The sequence below is a fragment of the Heptranchias perlo genome, chromosome 6 (genome assembly GCF_035084215.1).
Source record: "Heptranchias perlo isolate sHepPer1 chromosome 6, sHepPer1.hap1, whole genome shotgun sequence".
Taxonomy (NCBI): domain Eukaryota; kingdom Metazoa; phylum Chordata; class Chondrichthyes; order Hexanchiformes; family Hexanchidae; genus Heptranchias; species Heptranchias perlo.
Window position 1 is genome coordinate 1,489,421 of NC_090330.1, and position 14,822 is coordinate 1,504,242.

The 14,822-nt window shown below is 51.6% G+C and overlaps 1 protein-coding gene across 2 annotated transcripts in view; it reads right to left on the reverse strand.

Moving 5' to 3' along the window:
- slc6a7 (solute carrier family 6 member 7) overlaps positions 1 to 14,822 on the reverse strand; it is a 66,543-nt gene that overhangs the window by 39,883 nt on the left and 11,838 nt on the right. Inside the window, exons 2-3 of one of the 2 annotated variants that reach the window (XM_067985559.1) lie at positions 5,936 to 6,164; positions 1,631 to 1,762 (exon numbers count right to left, since the gene is read on the reverse strand). In XM_067985559.1, coding sequence (XP_067841660.1) covers positions 1,631 to 1,762; positions 5,936 to 6,164 — 361 coding nt within the window. The remainder of the gene's footprint in view (positions 1 to 1,630; positions 1,763 to 5,935; positions 6,165 to 14,822) is intronic. The other variant, XM_067985560.1, reaches the window with a different exon arrangement.

Genomic DNA, 14,822 nt, shown 5'->3' on the forward strand with positions numbered 1-14,822 from the left:
TGGAGGGGTGAAGGACAGAATCTATTTGGTTAGAGTTAAGAAACAACAGAGGTGCCATTACACTACTGGGTGTATTCTATAGGCCACCAACTAGTGGGAAGGATATTGAGGAGCAAATTTGCAGGGAAATTACAGAGAGGTGCAAGAACCACAGAGTAGTGATAACTGGGGGACTTCAATTATCCTAATATAGACTGGGGTAGTAATAATAAGAGGGGCAAAGAGGGGGAGGAATTTTTGAAGTGTGTTCAGGAGAACTTTCTTAACCAGTACGTTTCCGGCCCAATGAGGAAGGAGGCATTGCTGGATCTGGTTCTGGGGAATGAGGCGGGCCAAGTGGAGCAAGTGTCAGTGGGGGAGCATTTAGGGAGCAGCGATCATAGTATCATAAGGTTTAGAATAACTATGGAAAAGGACATGGATCACTGTAAAGTAAAAATACTCAATTGGAAGAGGGCCAATTTCAGTGGGATGAGAACAGATCTGGCCCGGGTAAATTGGAATCAAAGATTGTCAGGCAAAACTGTAATCTAACAATGGGCGGCCTTTAAAGAGGAGATGGTTCGGGTACAGTCTGGGTACATTCCCACGAGGGGGAAAGGAGGACAATTAAAGCCAGAGCTCCCTGGATGACAAAAGAGACAGAGAGTAAGATGAACCAGATAAAAGGGGGTGTATGACAGATGCCAGGTTGATAACACAAGTGAGAACCAGGCTGAATGTAGAAAGTTCAGAGGGGAAGTGAAAAAGGAAATAAGAGGGGCAAAGAGAGAGTATGAGAATAGAAAGGTGGCCAACATAAAAGGAATCCAAAAGTCTTCTACAGGCATGTAAACAGTAAACGGGTAGTAAGAGGAGGGGTGGGGCCGATTAGGGAACATAAAGGAGATCTACTCATGGAGGCAGAGGGCATGGCTGAGGTACTAAATGAGGACTTTGCATCTGTCTTTACCAAGGAAGAAGATGCTGCCAGAGTCTCAGTAAATGAAGATGTAGTTGAGATACCGGATGGGCTAAAAATTGATAAAGAGGAGGTACTAGAAAGGCTAGCTGTACTTAAAGTAGATAAGTCACCCGGTCCGGATGGGATGCACCCTAGGTTGCTGAGGGAAGTAAGGGTGGAAATTGCACAGGTACTGGCCATAATCTTCCAAACATCCTTAGATATGGGGGTGGTGCCAGAGGACTGGAGAATTGTTCAAAAAAAGGTGTAAGGATAAACCCAGCAACTACAGAACTACAGTCAGTTTAACCTCGGTGGTGGGGAAACTTTTAGAAACGGTAAGAATTAACAGTCACTTGGACAAGTGTGGATTGATTAGGGAAAGCCAGCACAGATTTGTTAAAGGCAAATTGTGTTTAACAAATAGTGGTGAGGATCTGGAATGCACTGCCCGAGGGGGTGGTGGAGGCAGATTCGATCATGGCCTTCAAAAGGGAACTGGATAAGTACTTGAAAGGAAAAAATTTGCAGGGCTACGGGGAAAGGGCGGGGGAGTGGGACTAGCTGGATTGGTCCAGCATAGAGCAGGTGCGGACTCGATGGGCCGAATGGCCTCCTTCCGTGCTGTAACCTTTCTATGATTCTACAATTCTAACACTAGCAACGACAGATTGTGAAATACGGAACCTTTCAGCAGAGGGCAGCATTTCCACACGGTTATTGGCCCAGCCCCACCATACTGTCCCAGGCTCAGCTCCATCAGGAAAAGTGGCAGGCCTGTAAACAGCATCATGATGCAATACGGGATCAGGAACACACCTGGAACAGAGACACACAGAACAGGGCATCAGGAACACATCTGGAACAGGGACACACAGAGCAGGGCATCAGGAACACATCTGGAACAGGGACAGACAGAGCAGGGCATCAGGAACACATCTGGAACAGAGACACACAGAACAGGGCATCAGGAACACATCTGGAACAGAGACACACAGAGCAGGGCATTGGGAACACATCTGGAACAGAGACACACAGAGCAGGGCATCAGGAACACATCTGGAACAGAGACACACAGAGCAGGGCATCGGGAACACATCTGGAACAGAGACACACAGAGCAGGGCATCAGGAACACATCTGGAACAGAGACACACAGAGCAGGGCATCAGGAACACATCTGGAACAGAGAGACACACAGCAGGGCATCAGGAACACATTTGGACCAGAGACACAGAGCAGGGGATCAGAAACACACCGGGAAAGTAAGCTGTGAGGAGGACACAAAGAGATATAGACAGGTTAAGTGAGTGGGCAAAAAGGTGGCAGTTGGAGTATAATGTGGGGAAATGTGAGGTTATTCACTTTGGTAGGAAGAATAGAAAAACAGAATATTTTTTAAATGGTGAGAAACTATTAAATGTTGGTGTTCTGAGAGATTTGGGTGTCCTCATACAAGAAACACAAAAAGTTAGCATGCAGGTACAGCAGGCAATTAGGAAGGCCAATGGCATGTTGGCCTTTATTGCAAGGGGGTTGGAGTACAAGAGTAAGGAAGTCTTACACCAGTTGTACAGGGCATTGGTGAGACCACACCTGGACTGCGTACAGTTTTGGTCTCCTTATCTAAGGAAGGATATACTTGCCTTAGAGGCGGTGCAACGAAGGTTCACTAGATTAATTCCTGGGATGAGAGGGTTGTCCTATGAGGAGAGATTGAGTAGAATGGGCCTATACTCTCTGGAGTTTAGAAGAATGAGAGGTGATCTAATTCAAACATATAAGATTCTGAGGGGGCTTGACAGGGTAGATGCTGAGAGGCTGTTTCCCCTGGCTGAAGAGTCTAGAACTAGGGGGCATAGTCGTAGAATAGTTAGCCATTTAAGACTGAGATGAGGAGGAATTTCTTCACTCAGAGGCTGGTAAATCTTTGGAATTCTCTACCCCAGAGGGCTGTGGATGTTGAGTCATTGAATATATTCAAGGCTGAGATGGATGGATTTTTGGACTCGAGGGGAATCGAGGGATATGGGGATCGGGCAGGAAAGTGGAGTTGAGGTCGAAGATCAGCCATGATCTGATTGAATGGCGAAGCAGGATCGAGGGGCTGTATGGCCTACTCCTGCTCCTATTTCTTATGTTCTTATATTGGAACAGGTGATGAAAAGCTTGGTCAAAGAGGTAGGTTTTAAGGAGCGTCTTAAAAGAGGAGAGAGAGGCGGAGAGGTTTAGGGAGGGAATTCCAGAACTTAGGCCCCAGGCAGCGGAAGGCACGGCCGCCAATGGTGGAACAATGAAATTGGGAATGCGCAAGAGGCCAGAATTGGAGGAGCGCAGAGATCTCGGAGGGTTGTAGGGCTGCAGAAGGTTACAGAGATAGGGAGGGGGCGAGGTCACAGAGGGATTTGAACACGAGGATGAGAATTTTCAAATTGCGGCATTGGTGGACTGGGAATCAGTGGAGATGGCTGGTGAAGAGGGAATTGGATAAATCAAGCCTTGAGGTGACAAAGATAGGGAATGAGAATTTCAGCGGTGGTGGAGGTGATTTCTGTTCATAGATTGGTGTCTGATGCACCCAGAAACTCACGGTCATGTTTAGGAGACTCCCCCGAGGAACCTATATGGGAAATATGGAGTGCACTCTCTCCCTCGTAGGGACACTGCCCCATTACCTAGGCCCAGGAGAGTTTGGCTTTTTTAAAATTCGTTTATGGGATGTGAGCATCGCTGGCGAGGCCGGCATTTATTGCCCATCCCTAATTGCCTTTGAGAAGGTGGTGGTGAGCCGCCTTCTTGAACCGCTGCAGTCCGTGTGGTGAAGGTTCTCCCACAGTGCTGTCAGGAAGGGAGTTCCAGGATTTTGACCCAGTGACGATGAAGGAACGGTGATATATTTCCAAGTCGGGATGGTGTGTGACTTGGAGGGGAACGTGCAGGTGGTGTTGTTCCCATGTGCCTGCTGCTCTTATCCTTCTATATGGTAGAGGTCGCGGGTTTGGGAAGTAAGTTGAAGAAGCCTTGGTGAGTTGCTGCAGTGCATCCTGTGGATGGAACACACTGCAGCCACAGTGCGCCGGTGGTGAAGGGAGTGAATGTTTAGGGACTTCTAAATGTTGCAGGGCAATTGCTGGGGCTTGAGCAGCTAAAACTGTACACCAAGCACTGGTGAGATTCCTGCTGTTTGTCCAATGAGGATCAGCCTATACGTTAGGACATTGCCTTGCAGGAATACCTGGAGCCAAGTGGGAAGTATCCCAGATCCCCTTACCCCCCTACCCCCCCTTCCCCACCCCCCACCCCTCCTCCCAACCCCCCTACCCCTACCCTCACCCCCTACCCACCGCCTCCCATCCCCTTACCCCCTCCCATCCCCCTACCCCCTCCTCCCAAACCCCTACCCCTACAGTCACCCCCCACCTCCTCCCACTCCCGTACCCCTCCTCCCACCACCCTACACCCCTCCTACCCCTTTACCCCTTCCCGCCCATCCCCCTCCTCCACCACTTGCCCCCCTCCGATCCCCCTTCTCCCAACACCCCCCTACCCCCCCCACCCAGGCTGCTTTCAAGCCTCAGTTTGACTTTGTAATTGGTCACTAAATGTTGGATTCCACCTGCCGAGCCGATATCCCAAAAACCAGGTTCCGTTGCGCTGAGTCCAGATTCCATGTCGAGAGTTTATCGATTGGCGGCAGTTTACAGTAAAGCTGCTCCTTCACTTCCCCTCATTTACTCACACAGAAAGCAACATGTCAAGTTTCGCAAGCTGCAAGTGATTCATATAAACCATCCGACACATAGAATCATAGACTCTTACAGCACAGAAGAAGGCCATTCGGCCCATCGTGCCTGTGCCGGCCCTTTGAAAGAGCTATCCAATTAATCCCCCTTCCCAATGCCCTTTCCCCAAATCCCTGCAAATTTTTCCCCTTCAATTTATCCAAATGCTTTTTGAAAGTTATTATTGAATCTGCTTCCACCGCCCTTTCAGGCATATAGCGGGCAAATCGTGTTATCACCAACGCAGCCGCTGTAAGTGGTGGGGACTGTATTTGTAGTTGTGTAATCAAAGAACTCCACTCACTCTACTCTCATGAACACATGGAATATAGGAACAGAAGGAGGCCATTCAGCCCCTCGAGCCTGTTCTGCCATTCAATTAGATCATGGCTGTACCTCAACTCCATTTTCCCGCCTTTTCTCCATATCCCTCCATCCCCTTACCCAACAAAATTCTATCGATCTCTGTCTTGAAAACTCCAATTGACCCCCAGCCTCAACAGCTTTTTGGGGGAAGAGAGTTCCAGATTTCCACTCCCCTTTGTGTGAAGAAGTGCTTCCTGACATCACCCCTGAACGGCCTGGCTCTAATTTTAAGGTTCTGCCCCCTTGTTCTGGACTCCCCCCACCAGAGGAAATAGTTTCTCTCTATCCACCCTATCGAATCCTTCAATCATCTTAAACACCTCGATTAGATCACCCGTTAATCTTCTAAACTCAAGGGAATACAAACCAGGTTTATACAACCTGTCCTCGTAATTTAACCCTTTAAGCCCCAGTATCATTCTGGTGAATCTGCGCTGCACCCCCTCCAAGGCCAATATCTCCTTCCTGAGGGGCGGTGCCCAGAACTGAATGCAGTCTCCAGATGGGGTCTGAGCAGAGCTCTGTACAGCTGGAACATCACTTCCTCCCCTTTGAATTCCAACCCCCCTGAGATAAAGGGGATTGGAAAGAGTGATCCTGGCCTACAGGCCTATATTGGGTACCGCTTATCCTGCTCAGTCGCCTGTGGATCTGCACCAGCTTGTAACGGCAAATTACATTTCTGTAGCGCTCCTCAGGAGAGAGAGGTTTCAAGGAGATTTATGAGGGGGGGGGCGGGTGGGGGGTGTGGGGTGGGAACATTTGACACTGAGCGGAAAGGAAAAGTAGGGAGAGTGAGAAACTGTGGTGCCCATCATTCCCCCAGAACTCTGCCCGTTTCCTACCTCCTCCATTGCGATAGCAGAGGTAGGGGAACCTCCAGACATTGCCCAGTCCCACACAGTACCCGATACAGGACAGCAAGAACTCGTACTTTCCACCCCAGGTGCCTCGGGGTGGCAGTGCCTCGGGAGCTGCTGTTGGCGTCTCAGAGGAAGGCAGGGGCAGAGGCTGGGCACCTTCCTGGGCCCGGACATTGCTCTCCGAGTTTCCACTGCTTAGAGTCACAGGAGCCTGTGTGGGAAAACAAAAAGATAAATGGTGGTTAGTAATGTAGCCTCAGGCCAAGATTTAATAAGGGCAAAAAACAGAGCTGGGTTACAGGATGTGGGTGTCACTGGCAAGGCCAGCATTCATTGCCTGTCTCTACTTGCTTTGAATTGCATTTCTTGCTAGGCTCACTTCAGAGGGCAGTTAAGAGTCAACCACGTTGGGTGTGGGGACTGGAGTCACATATAGGCCCAGACCGGGGAAGGACGGCAGGTTTCCGTCGCTAAAGGACATTAATGAACCAGTTGGGTTTTATATGGTAAGTTTCATGGTCACTTTTACTGATAACAGTTTTTTTATTTCCAGATTTATTGAAACTGAATTTAAATTCTCTAACTGCCCATGGTGGGAATTGACCTCATGTGCCCTGGGTTATTAGTCCAATAACATAAGCACTACACTATCGTCCCTGTAATGCAGCAGAGACAGGACAATATGTCTGATACCAGCTGAGCAGGCGTTCCTTAAAGACTGACTCTCCAGTATGCACGGTGCTACTCACAGTCAAGACGTGTTTGGGCAATCTCTGCTCAACAAAGACAACGTCCTTCAGTGTCCGGTCTCTGACACAGCGAGTGTCAAACTGAACTGACCACCAGTAACGGAACACATCGGACGAAGGAACTCAGCATCGCCCGCTCACAGAGAAGAGAGAAGGGAATGGGATCAATGAAAATCAGCATTGTGGCAATCAAAGGATTGAGGGGGAGGGGGGAATTGTAAACTGAGCACTCGCAAAATGGGAAAACTAGAGACAAGAAAGGACCATTCGTCTCATTAAAGAAAGATCTTGCTGTTATATAGAATTACATAGAATTTACAGCACAGAAACAGGCCATTCGGCCCAACTGGTCCGTGCTGGTGTTTATGCTCCACACGAGCCTCCTCCCTCCCTACTTCATCTCACCCTATCACCATATCCTTCTATTCCTTTCTCCCTCATGTGTTTATCGAGCTTCCCCTTAAATGTATCCACACTATTCACCTCAAGTACTCCTTGTGGGAGTGAGTTCCACATTCTCACCACTCTCTGGGTAAAGAAGTAGTGCTTCATTACATCCTCAGGACATCCCAAAGTCGTTCATATCTGACGAATTTACCTTTGACGTGCAATCACTGATATTATTTAGTAAATGCTGTATCCAATTTGTGCACAGCAAGATCCCACAAACAGCAAATAGGAAGAATGACCAGTTAATCCTATTTTGGTGATGTCGGTTGAGTGATGAATATTGGCCAGGACACCGGGAAGAACTCGCCACTCTTCTTCAAATCGTGCCATGGGATCTTTTACTTCAACCAAACTGGCAGACGAGCTTTGGTTTAATGTCACCTTCAGCAATGCACCACTCCTCAGTACTGTGATGGAGTGTTTGATGGGACAGTGTAGAGGGAGCTTTACTCTGTATCTAACCCGTGCTGTACCTGCCCTGGGAGTGTAGCTTTACTCTTTAATGCACTCCTGACATGTTATCCCTTTATCATTTTAAACACCTTGATTAGATCACACCTCAACCTTCTAAGCTCAAGTGAATACAAAACGAGTTAATGCATGCCAAGTCTTCATCATTTAACCCTTTTAGCCCTGGTATCATTCTGGTGAATGTGAGCTGCACCCCCTCCAAGGCCAATTTATCCTTCCTGAGGTGGCGGTGCCCAGAACTGAACACAGCTGGGACACTACAATTGGCAGAGAAAGGAACCAGTTGGGTTTTTACAACAATCCAGCAGCTTTCATGGTCATTTTTATGATGACTGAATTCAACCTCATAATTTGGCATGGTGGGAATTGAACCTATGACCTCTGGGTTGGCAGTCTAGCACCATAACCACTAGATTACCACATCCATACCAGGAGCCAGACCAATAACCCTACCAGAATACTTTGCCAACACTTACTACCAAGGGTCATGGTTAACACTTGGGTGAGGTACTGGAGGTCAGTTGACAAACATGTCACTGTACCCCAGTACCAATCGATGCCCACGAGAGGGGAGGGGAGATCGTGCATCATCAGAAAAAACACCTAGTGCATGGTTTGGTTCCTTGCTCCTGATCTAATTGCTTTAGGTATACAATCCCATCCGCCCCACCCTCTCGTAAGTTTCACTGCTTCTGCATTACAGAGGTGGGTCCCCTTGCTTCATCTGCCGTAAAGCTCACATGAGTCCTTCAGTGAGTTTGCTCCACAGATATTCCCGGTGACGTGGCGATAGACTTGTGTTTATATTGCTCCTTTCACAACCTCAGGATGTCCCAAAGCTTTACAGCCAATGAAGGACTTTTGAAGTGTAGTCACTGTTGTAATGTTAAAAAAAAAAGGCGTTATCCCAACATCTGGTCACATCTGGTTGATTTAGGCTGGAATTTTGAGTCCGTATTGTCATTTCATTGGCATGAGCTACCATACAGAGGAGATGGTAGCCTAGTGGTTTTATGATGAGCAATCCAGAGGCCACGAGTTCAAATCCACCATAGCAAATTCTGAAATTAAATTCAATAGCCTGATATTTTGTGGACCATGATAGCTGCCAGAGTGTTGAAAAAAAACCCAACTGGTTCATTATGTTCTTCAGCACTGGTAGCCTCCCTAGCACCGAACCCCCCTCAGCACTCTCTACAACACATGGGCAGGCAAGGCACTCCCTCGAATAGAAAAACAGAAATGGTCGTCAACTAAACCTCCATCCCTTAGGAACCTCGGAATCGCTGGATGATAAAAGACCAAGGTCCATCTAGTTCACCTTCTACCACACAGGTACCACTAATCATAGCAATCAATCTCCATCAATGAGTCTACAACAGACCCAGACATGAGGCGAGGAAAACCCCCAGTGGTGGAGAGTTTTGGGAATCAGGAGGTCCAAAGTCATTTGTTCCTCCCGAGCCTCGTACAGTTAGCACAGGTCAAGTCTCAAATTACTCATACACTGTATCCCAAAATGTTATTTTCTGAAAGAAATCTATCTAACTTGCATTTGAAGTGGACCAAGGTGGTCTATCATCTGTCGGAGAGTTCAGAATAGGGACACTAGCCCTTTGAAAATTGATTCTAATTTTCAACCTCACTATATATTTCCACCTCCGCGACACTGCCCATCTCCACCTCAACTCACCCCTGCTGCCGCTGAAACCCTTCTCCAGGCCTTGGTTACCTGCAGAATCCATTACTCCAATTCCGTCCCCTCTGACCTCCTCCTTCACAAATTGCAAGTCGTCCAACACTCTGCTGCCCACATCCTATTGCACTAAGCTTTGCTTCCCTTTCACCCTGTCCTCACCGAACTTCATGAGCTCCCCATCGCGCAACGCACCAAATTTCAAAATCCTTATCCTCGCCTGCGAGTCCTGTCGTGGCCTCACCCCTCCCAACCTCTTCAACCTCCTCCAGCCCCAGGTCCCAGTATGTATCCTGTCTGCCCTTCGTTGCATCACCTCTGTCCCGTTCCACCATCAGCCAAAGCTGGTGGCACTCACGCCTCTGAGTCGGAAGGTTGTGGGTTCAAGACCCACTCCAGTGACTTCAGCATATAATCTAGGCTGACACTTCATAGGAACAGGAGGAGGCCATTCAGCCCCTTCAGCTTGTTCTGCCATTCAATTAGATCATGGCTGATCTATACCTCAACTCCATTTACTCGCCTTAGCTCCATATCCCTTGATACCCTTACCCAACAAAAACCTATCCAGTTTTGAAAGCTTCAATTGACCCCCAGCAGCCACAGCTTTTTGGGGGAGAGAGTTCCAGATTCCCACTCCCCTTTGTGTGAAGAAGTGCATCCTGACATCACCCCTGAACGGCCGAGCTCTAATTTTAAGGTTATGCTCCCTTGCTCTGGACTCCCCCCACCAGAGGAAATAGTTTCTCTCTATCTACCCTATTGAATTACTTTATCATTTTAAACACCTCAATTAGATCACCCCTTAATCTTCTAAACTCGAGGGAATACAAAGCCCAGTCTCTGCAACCTGTCCTCATAATTCAACCCTCTAAGTTTCAGTGCAGTACTGAGGGAGTGCTGCATCCTCAGAGGAGGGTGTAAAAGATGCCGTGTCATTATTCGAAGAGGAGCAGGGAGTGGTTCTGGCCAACATTCTCACACCCAAAAAATAAATGAGCTGGTTATTACTTTGAATGTTATTTGTGTGTTACAGGCCTCAGTGACTGCACATCAAAGTAATTTATTGGCAGCGAACCGTTTTAGGATGTCCCGCAAGATATACGTTGGGAATTTCCTCGGAGCTGCTCCTGTCCCACCGTCGTAACTTGGCGGCAGTTTCAATGGAAATCCTGTTTACACAGGTGAACTGGGATTCTGACGAAGTTTGGGAGCAGAACGAGAATAGCTCTGAGGAAATTCCCGGCCATTATAAACCACTGGACCAATGCAAGTTCTTCCTTACAAAGAAAATGAGAAATAAATGATCCCCATGGTCACTTCTGGTCCACAGACAAACGGTGCGCGCTGATTGGACAAAGACCTTCAAATGTTGCATTTATATAGTACCTTTCACCTCCTCAGGACGTCCGAAAGTGATTTACATCCAATGAAGTACTTTTGAAGTGTAGTCACTGTTGTAATGCAGGAAACGTAGTAGCCAATTTGCGCACAGCAAGATCCCACAAACAGCAATTAGATAAATGAACAGATAATCTGTTTTAGTTATGTTGGAACAGGCTCGAGGGGGTGAATAGCCTACTCCTGTTCCAATGGTTGAGGGATAAATATTGTCCCAGGACACCGGGGAGAACTCCCCTGCTCTTCTTCAAAAAGTGCCGTGGGATCTTTTACGTCCACCTGAGAGGGCAGACGGGGCCTCGGTTTAGCATCTCATCCGAAAGACGGCACCTCCGACAGTGCAGCGCTCCCTCAGTACTGACCCTCCGACAGTGCAGTGCTCCCTCAGTACTGACCCTCCGACAGTGCAGCGCTCCCTCAGTACTGACCCTCCGACAGTGCAGCGCTCCCTCAGTACTGACCCTCTGACAGTGCAGCGCTCCCTCAGTACTGACCCTCTGACAGTGCAGCGCTCCCTCAGTACTGACCCTCCGACAGTGTAGCGCTCCCTCAGTACTGACCCTCCGACAGTGCAGCGCTCCCTCAGTACTGACCCTCCGACAGTGCAGCGCTCCCTCAGTACTGACCCTCTGACAGTGCAGCGCTCCCTCAGTACTGACCCTCCGACAGTGTAGCGCTCCCTCAGTACTGACCCTCTGACAGTGCAGCACTCCCTCTGTACTGACCCTCCGACAGTGCAGCGCTCCCTCTGTACTGACCCTCCGACAGTGCAGCACTCCCTCAGTACTGACCCTCCGACAGTGCAGCACTCCCTCAGTACTGACCCTCCGACAGCGCAGCACTCCCTCAGTACTGACCCTCCGACAGCGCAGCACTCCCTCAGTACTGACCCTCCGACAGCGCAGCGCTCCCTCAGTACTGACCCTCCGACAGCGCAGCACTCCCTCAGTACTGACCCTCCGACAGTGCAGCGCTCCCTCGGTACTGACCCTCCGACAGTGCAGCGCTCCCTCAGTACTGACCCTCCGACAGTGCAGCGCTCCCTCGGTACTGACCCTCCGACAGTGCAGCGCTCCCTCAGTACTGACCCTCTGACAGTGCGGCGCTCCCTCAGTACTGACCCTCCGACAGTGCAGCGCTCCCTCGGTACTGACCCTCCGACAGTGCAGCGCTCCCTCAGTACTGACCCTCTGACAGTGCAGCGCTCCCTCAGTACTGACCCTCTGACAGTGCGGCGCTCCCTCAGTACTGACCCTCTGACAGTGCAGCGCTCCCTCAGTACTGACCCTCCGACAGTGCAGCGCTCCCTCGGTACTGACCCTCCGACAGTGCAGCGCTCCCTCAGTACTGACCCTCTGACAGTGCGGCGCTCCCTCAGTACTGACCCTCCGACAGTGCAGCGCTCCCTCGGTACTGACCCTCCGACAGTGCAGCGCTCCCTCAGTACTGACCCTCTGACAGTGCAGCGCTCCCTCAGTACTGACCCTCTGACAGTGCGGCGCTCCCTCAGTACTGACCCTCTGACAGTGCAGCGCTCCCTCAGTACTGACCCTCCGACAGTGCAGCGCTCCCTCGGTACTGACCCTCCGACAGTGCAGCGCTCCCTCAGTACTGACCCTCTGACAGTGCAGCGCTCCCTCAGTACTGACCCTCTGACAGTGCGGCGCTCCCTCAGTACTGACCCTCTGACAGTGCAGCGCTCCCTCAGTACTGACCCTCCGACAGTGCGGCTCTCCCTCAGTACTGACCCTCCGACAGTGCAGCGCTCCCTCAGTACTGACCCTCCGACAGTGCGGCGCTCCCTCAGTACTGACCCTCCGACAGTGCAGCACTCCCTCAGTACTGACCCTCCGACAGTGCAGCGCTCCCTCAGTACTGACCCTCCGACAGTGCAGCACTCCCTCAGTACTGACCCTCCGACAGTGCGGCGCTCCCTCAGTACTGACCCTCCGACAGTGCGGCGCTCCCTCAGTACTGACCCTCCGACAGTGCAGCGCTCCCTCAGTACTGTCCCTCCGACAGTGCAGCACTCCCTCAGTACTGACCCTCCGACAGTGCAGCACTCCCTCAGTACTGACCCTCCGACAGTGCGGCGCTCCCTCAGTACTGACCCTCCGACAGTGCAGCACTCCCTCAGTACTGACCCTCCGACAGTGCGGCGCTCCCTCAGTACTGACCCTCCGACAGTGCAGCGCTCCCTCAGTACTGACCCTCCGACAGCGCAGCGCTCCCTCAGTACTGACCCTCCGACAGTGCAGCGCTCCCTCGGTACTGACCCTCCGACAGTGCAGCGCTCCCTCAGTACTGACCCTCCGACAGTGCAGCGCTCCCTCGGTACTGACCCTCCGACAGTGCAGCGCTCCCTCAGTACTGACCCTCTGACAGTGCGGCGCTCCCTCAGTACTGACCCTCCGACAGTGCAGCGCTCCCTCGGTACTGACCCTCCGACAGTGCAGCGCTCCCTCAGTACTGACCCTCTGACAGTGCAGCGCTCCCTCAGTACTGACCCTCTGACAGTGCGGCGCTCCCTCAGTACTGACCCTCTGACAGTGCAGCGCTCCCTCAGTACTGACCCTCCGACAGTGCAGCGCTCCCTCGGTACTGACCCTCCGACAGTGCAGCGCTCCCTCAGTACTGACCCTCTGACAGTGCGGCGCTCCCTCAGTACTGACCCTCCGACAGTGCAGCGCTCCCTCGGTACTGACCCTCCGACAGTGCAGCGCTCCCTCAGTACTGACCCTCTGACAGTGCAGCGCTCCCTCAGTACTGACCCTCTGACAGTGCGGCGCTCCCTCAGTACTGACCCTCTGACAGTGCAGCGCTCCCTCAGTACTGACCCTCCGACAGTGCGGCGCTCCCTCAGTACTGACCCTCCGACAGTGCGGCTCTCCCTCAGTACTGACCCTCCGACAGTGCAGCGCTCCCTCAGTACTGACCCTCCGACAGTGCAGCACTCCCTCAGTACTGACCCTCCGACAGTGCAGCGCTCCCTCAGTACTGACCCTCCGACAGTGCAGCACTCCCTCAGTACTGACCCTCCGACAGTGCGGCGCTCCCTCAGTACTGACCCTCCGACAGTGCGGCGCTCCCTCAGTACTGACCCTCCGACAGTGCGGCGCTCCCTCAGTACTGACCCTCCGACAGTGCAGCACTCCCTCAGTACTGTCCCTCCGACAGTGCAGCACTCCCTCAGTACTGACCCTCCGACAGTGCAGCACTCCCTCAGTACTGACCCTCCGACAGTGCGGCGCTCCCTCAGTACTGACCCTCCGACAGTGCAGCACTCCCTCAGTACTGACCCTCCGACAGTGCAGCACTCCCTCAGTACTGACCCTCCGACAGTGCAGCACTCCCTCAGTACTGACCCTCCGACAGTGCAGCACTCCCTCAGTACTGACCCTCCGACAGTGCAGCGCTCCCTCAGTACTGACCCTCCGACAGTGCAGCGCTCCCTCAGTACTGACCCTCCGACAGTGCAGCACTCCCTCAGTACTGACCCTCCGACAGTGCAGCGCTCCCTCAGTACTGACCCTCCGACAGTGCAGCGCTCCCTCAGTACTGACCCTCCGACAGTGCGGCGCTCCCTCAGTACTGACCCTCCGACAGTGCGGCGCTCCCTCAGTACTGACCCTCCGACAGTGCAGCACTCCCTCAGTACTGACCCTCCGACAGTGCAGCACTCCCTCAGTACTGACCCTCCGACAGTGCAGCACTCCCTCAGTACTGACCCTCCGACAGTGCAGCACTCCCTCAGTACTGACCCTCCGACAGTGCAGCGCTCCCTCAGTACTGACCCTCCGACAGTGCAGCGCTCCCTCAGTACTGACCCTCCGACAGTGCAGCACTCCCTCAGTACTGACCCTCCGACAGTGCAGCGCTCCCTCAGTACTGACCCTCCGACAGTGCAGCGCTCCCTCAGTACTGCACTGGGAGTGTCGGCCTGGATTTTGTGCTCAAGTCTCTGGAGTGGGGCTCGAACCCACGACCTTCTGAGTCAGAGGCGAGAGCGCTGCCCACTGAGCTAAATAAATAAAGAATGCACAATAATCTTTCCCTGTATTACCTAAGTAGTGATGGAGAGTGACAGGAACAAAAGAAATAT